Source organism: Lupinus angustifolius, chromosome LG11, assembly GCF_001865875.1.
Source record: "Lupinus angustifolius cultivar Tanjil chromosome LG11, LupAngTanjil_v1.0, whole genome shotgun sequence".
In the NCBI taxonomy this organism is placed as follows: Eukaryota; Viridiplantae; Streptophyta; class Magnoliopsida; order Fabales; family Fabaceae; genus Lupinus; species Lupinus angustifolius.
In genome coordinates this window covers 9,737,037-9,743,896 of record NC_032019.1, presented here as the reverse complement: position 1 = coordinate 9,743,896, position 6,860 = coordinate 9,737,037, and the positions used below count along the sequence as shown (strand labels likewise).

The 6,860-nt window shown below is 30.5% G+C and overlaps 1 protein-coding gene across 1 annotated transcript; it reads left to right on the top strand.

Moving 5' to 3' along the window:
• LOC109359376 (E3 ubiquitin-protein ligase RHA1B) lies at positions 2,329 to 3,014 on the top strand. The gene has a single exon (XM_019604016.1). The coding sequence runs from the start codon at positions 2,399 to 2,401 to the stop codon at positions 2,912 to 2,914; it is 516 nt and encodes a 171-aa protein (XP_019459561.1). The 5' UTR covers positions 2,329 to 2,398; the 3' UTR covers positions 2,915 to 3,014.

Below are 6,860 nucleotides of genomic sequence, written 5' to 3'. Positions count from 1 at the left end.
TTATTCAAAACTTAACTCATAAATAAATTTTATTTAGATGTTATACAAGAAAGTAAATGAGAGAGATTAAAGGGCATGAGTATGAGAAATGGAACGAGAAAGGAAGACAAATCAAGTTAAATATCTTCCTTGTTTGGCAGTGCAAAATTTAGATGAGAGGATAATGAAGGGTTAAAAATGCAAGATTATTGTTTTACTTTCCCTCTTAAAATCTAATTAACAATGAGAAATAAACATCAATATAATTATAAAATTTTAGTAACAATTTTTAAGTGTTTTGATAAGTTTGTCTTCATAAAATCTTCAAATTAGGGAATCATAAAAATAAATACGTGGAGGGTTTTGAGGCTCTAGAAAACCTCCAAAACATTTCTTTATCTTATCTGTGTGATACTTCTTTGATAAGGATCACAAATATAGTGGGGTGTGACTTCTCTGAGGTACATATTGACTAATGCGTAATCATCGTTAGTATTGAATACGGTAAGTTATTATGATCATTACATATGAACTGTAAATGATGAATTCTAAGGCGTGACTTCTGTAACACACAATGGGACTTGGACCGATGCTAGTATTTGTTGGATCTACTACCCATTGATTTTTGAGTACCTATGTAGTACTAGAAATTCAATAAATATTTAAAAAATGTAAACAAGTTATATATTTGTGCATATCTTTCTTATAATCATGTGTGGTATTTTAGAAAATCAAAAGAAGAAAAAAAAAATCACAATTACAAAACATAATCAAAGAGAAGCAACTTTAAATTGTTACTTAAATATAATTGTTTTTACTAAAAACATAATTTAAAATAAGACAATAAAACATATCAAACATCTAAGATCCCTCCATTAACATGACATTATATCACAACATCGAGCTTCAAAATTTTCGGTCTCAACTAGAGCAAGTAAAAATACAAACATATATTGGACCCATTACGAATATTAATGGTAGATACTCGCAAGTATAGGTACCAATGTCTCTAATGATGATTAACATGTTAATAATGTGTGATGCATTCAAAGTGTAATAAAATTTTAAAGTGTTTAATACATAAACTCAACTTTAATTTATAAAATAAGATTTTAGGAATTTATGAGTTGATCTCTACCTATCCCTGAATGTTGATTAGGCAAATTCTAGGACCTAGATCCATTTTTAAACTTGAAGAAACTCAAACATATACATAATATTATATTATCTACTTATGTGCTAATCATTATATAATTTGAAGTAGAAATAATACACAAAAGTGACAAATGTTGAATAAAAAAAGTTAGTAAGATTTGATAAAGAATAATAATTGAATAAAAAATATTTCTTAAATTCAAATTTTAATATTCTTTCTAGTCATTTATAGCACCTTTATTTTAATTATATTCCTTTATTTTAAGATTGTATGTGTTTGGTTTAGTGATTTAAAGTCTTAGGAGACCTTTAAATATTCTATCTTATTAAACATTAAATATTTGAATTTTTGTAAGCAACATTCATGATAGTAGAGTTAAGGAAAAAAAGTTGAGAATAAAAAAAAGTAAAAAATATTATGATTTTTTAGTTGTTTGATATAAGAGAAAATGAAAAAAAAAGTGAAAAGAAAAGATTATATTTATTTTTAATAATGACTTTAACAACATTGTATTTTGCTTTTTAGTTTTAGTAAATTAATGTCCTTTATAAATGTAGATATCACAAAAATATGAATTTTTAAGTGCATAGGAAGTTAACCAAAAAAAACTTGTCACTAATTTTCTGCACCTGAGTTTATCTCTTAATATTGGAGACAAAAAAAAAAGCACCACTCCCTCCATTTTTTTCTTTTTTTCCTTTACTCATTATATCCAAATAATAGAAAATTTATTTTTCACTTCATTTTTCATCCCAACCAAACATACTCTTCATTCAAAAAGACTTCAAAGAGAATCATGCATTATTTGTAAAGTTATCCTTGAAAATAAAAAAGAAGAATATTACTTGACGTGTGGAAACATGAATGATGTGAACTGGCTTTCAGCACTTTCCACGAGACAGTCACGTAACACTATCACGGTGATGTTGTGAAAACCAACTCGGAGCGGATTCAACTTGTATCGAAAAATTCAACTTATATAGAAAAATTCAACTTGTATAGAAAAATATTTATATAGAGATAACTAATAAAATTTTAATATAAAATTAAAATTTTAATTCTTATTAAAATTTCATTATAAATAATAATATTAGAAAACATAAATATATTTGTCTCAGAATGGGTTACTGATATCTCAACACAATTTTTTTCTCCTCACTATATATCGCAACCCACACCCTCTGAAACGAACCTTCTCACTTCTCTCTTTCAATTCCACAATCTTACTAACTCCATTTCTGTCTCTAATTAATATAACCAAACATGGGTTTCCCCGTTGGTTACACACAAGTTTTCTTCCCAAACCTCTTCCTCCATATCCTCATCTTCCTCGGATTCCTCCGAAACCTCGTTTTCATCCTCTTCCACTATCTCGGACTCTCCGACCTACTCGAAACCGACGTCGTTTGGCCCGAACCCACCCGAATCCCCGACACCAAAAAATCTCCATCCCTCTCCGCCATCCTCATCCGCGAACTCCTCCCAGCCATTCAATTCTCCGACCTCGACTCCACCAGCGCCGCCGTGACCGCGGCGGAGAGTGGCTGCGCGGTGTGCTTGTACGAATTTTCCGGTGAGGATGAAATAAGGTGCTTGAGGAACTGTAAGCACATTTTCCATAGAGGGTGTGTGGACCGTTGGATTGATCATGATCAGAAGACGTGTCCTCTTTGTAGGACACCTTTTGTACCTGATGAGATGATTGATGATTATAATCAACGGCTTTGGGCTGCTTCTGGTGTTGCTGAGTTCTACGCGGAATACAGTACTTCTTTCTGATTTCTGAATCTGACAACTTTTTTTGTTTTTTTCTCTCTTTGGTGGGGTTGATGTAATTATGGATTATTGGATATGAAGGAAAATGTGTTCTCTTCAATCATTGTTTAGTGTAGGTTTTGGAAAATGCTTTCAACAAAGCATATTGGATACTTTTATGTTAAAGAAGTATTAAATACATTTACTTTACCTATCTTGGCTTCATTTTGTGTTCGTCGAGGCTCGGTAATTAATAGATTTAAAAAATATACTTATCATATTATTTAATTGTTCAAATTTACTTATTAATATAAATAATTGAATTATCTTAGAATGAAAGGTAAGATATTGTATATGTTTTTTAAATTTACGCCACATCTTACTTTTGGAGTAAGCAATCTAGATCATCTCCAATACTAGAAGATCCAGTACTAAGATAATGATATATGTTATTTAAAAAGTTTTAATGGTTCAGATTTTAAATTATTTTTAATTAAAATTTATTTTAAATTATCAGTAATAATCCATTTTCATAGAAAATAAATATGAATAAATATTTTTATTGAGCATTTTTAAAAGGGTTTTAATTAAACATTTTATAATTGAGAAAAAAATGTATGTTAAAATAGTTGAGCTGTTCTTAGTCAGTTAGTTAATTTGGTTATGGTAGTTAGTGTTTTCTTCCGTTTATATAGATGATTCAATGTAACTTTGGAATTAATTCAATAACATTTTCTCATTCTTTCTTGTTCATCAAGAATCTCTCTTATTCATGCCTACTACCATTTTAACATGATATCAAAGCGTAATTATTCTTTTATTGCTTCCGCTTATGCTTTTATCGTTTCGGCTTATAATTCCATTATTCCAAAATTCAACAATGAATTATCATCATTCAATTCCATTTTTTCTTCATCAACCTTTCTTCATCTACTTTTTTTTCCTTTGGCATTCTTACGGTGTGATTCAGTCTGATGATAAATATGAATAAATATTTTTATTGAGCATTTTTAAAAGGGTTTTAATTAAACATTTTAAAATTGAGAAAAAATGTATGTTGTTATAGTGGAAGAATTGTATATACTATCTGTCCATTATTTATTATTCATTTTTAATCATTATTAATTTATAAAAAAATATAAATGAATAGTGAACGATTTAATTGCGTGTATGAATCTCTACACCAAATACATATATTTTGCAATCTTTAAAAATACCATAATTGTAATTCACTTGCAATTGATTTGGAAGCAGTTTCTCTCTCTCTCTTTTTTAGGTAAAGTCTTTGTTTTTCTTACTTTAAGAGCTCTTTGTTCTACGCCTTTGGTGGGAACATTACAAAATTGGTTGGTGACTTTCTCTTTCTTTATGTTAGGGATTATGAGAATGATTTGAGAGTCGTGTATTACTTACTCAACAATGTTGTCTAAATGGTTCGTTTAAAAATATAATGCACTTAAAAATAGGAAGGTGCTAATTAATAGATTTAAAATCTTTTGATTGTTCATAAACTTTATAAAAAAGGGATTGGTATAACAACAATGAAGGTTTATGGTGTTGCCAATAAATACGGCAATCAAAATCTGATGATTCTCATGTTTGTAACTCAAATTTAGTTTTGGGTTTGGCTTGAGGAGGATGAGGGAATGACCAATTAGAGTAACATATGTCACTACTCACTACCATTACAACAATAGGGAAGGAGAAGAATGGAGACTAATCATGTTTTTATAATTAAAAATAGAGATGAAATTCACTTACAAGAGTAAATCTAAAATACTTACTTCATATCTTAGGCATGAATTCTAAGAAAATCTAATGATTTAAATCTATCCACTCATTCAAACTATGGATTACTCTTACAGTAAGTAAATTTCTCTTCTTAAAAATACGATATTTTCCTATATCATAAGAAAACTAACATTGTGATAAATTTGTAATTTTTTTATTAACAATTAGTTAATAATTAAAATATGTCACATTCTTTTATAATGTAGGAGGACTTATGCAAGAAAATTTTGTAAGGTATATCATATCAAATCTTATATGCATCAACTCAATAGACAACACAAAACCAACCACATGTCTCACTCTCACTATGCACCAAGACAGCACGCATCAGCAAAGCCTGATGCACCAAGGCAGCACGCACCAGCAAGGCCTGATGCACCAAGGCAACACACATCAGGAAGGCCTGATGCACCAAGACAACACCAACCAGCAAGGCCTGATGCACCAAGGCAGCACGCATCAGCAAGGTCTGATGCACCAAGACAGCACCAACCAGCAAGGCCTGATGCACCAAGGCAGCACGCATCAGCAAGGTCTGATGCACAAAGACAACACCAACCAGCAAGGCCTGATGCACCAAGGCACACATCAGCAAGGGCAGATGCACCAAGACAGCACCAACCAACAAGGCCTGATGCACCAAGGTATGCATCAGGGCCTGGTCAGCCAGCAACAGATGTACCAAGGCACACACCAGGAATCAACCAAACAACACTACATACATCAAGGATTAGACAATTTGACTAAACCTCATCAAACCTCAATCAACAAACATCATGACTTAAGCATGATCAACATAAGGCACCCTTACGTGTCTTCCAAGCAACTAGTTTGGCACATGTTAAACATCCTCACTTTTGGATATTTTCGGTTAAGTTAGTTAGGGTAGTTAAGCCTCATTCCTTTCTATATAAAGGCATTAGTTAGTTCATAAATAACAAGACAATTAAGTGTATTTTAAAGATTCAATATATTTCAATACAATTCAAGAGGTATTTTTCATACACTCTTAGTTTTCGGGTATCAAGTTTATCTTGAACCATTCTTTCATTTTCTCCTTATCTTTCAAGAATCAAGAAGAAAGTTTCAGATATCATCACTCTTTCGTATTTGATGGAGTTTAAGCCTAAGGAAGCTATTCAATCCTAAAATGACCTTAGGTATCCGTACGGAAGACCATAAAAGGCTTCATAACAACATGCATACGCATAAGTTATTGAGCATATATGGTGTACATAACACTGCTTTTATAATAACAAAATTTTGAGAGCTGAATGCATCAATGATTTAAGCTCTAGGTGTCACGTAGTTAAAAAGAAAGTGAAAACTATGAAAGTAGAGAAATTAGGCTCATAGTTCAGTTGATTGACCATTGTTAATAATAGTACTAAAAACAAAAGGGTAAAAAATGTATGCACTGTCTACAAAATTTATACGTTATGAGTTTTGCAACGATTATTTATTTTTAATTATTATTGACTCTTCAAAAAACTAATACAAATGAATGGTGAATGAAGTATTGATTATGTATAAATCTTTGTAATGATAAGTATAGATATTATATTAAAAAAAAAAAATGTTGGCGTGGTTATCTTCGTTTAAAAGAAAGGGTAACAGACCAAAAACTTTAGCGGTTAAGGTAAGTAGAAGTTTTTGTTGGTAAAATAATAATTAGTTAATAATTAATACTGCTTATTTAAAAATATATTAGTTACTAATTTCACTTGGTTAATCAATACTTACGGAAACATGACAAATAAGATGTTATTTAGTTGTGTAAAGCCTCATTTGATATTCAAGTAGATCAAAAATTAAATATTTAATTTCTAAGAACAACATTTATTAGGTGAAGTAGTCTCACTTTCCGAAAGAAATTAATTTCTTATTTATATGCTAAATGAATACTGTTGGTAATAGGAAGAAAATATTAAGGAAACATGGCTTGCCCACGATCATGCAACCATCAATAATAAGTGATATTTTGACTATTTTGGGCCACAAACGACTCATATTTGAGAAAGTGTCAAAACATGAGACACGGATATTTGATCAAATCACGTAACACTAAGTTGGTATTGGACTTGCCTAAAATTTGTGTGTATGCTGGAAATATTTGTAAAAGGAATTTGCATGGATTAGTGATACTTTTAAAAGTATCTCATTTTTTGGGGTGAAATAT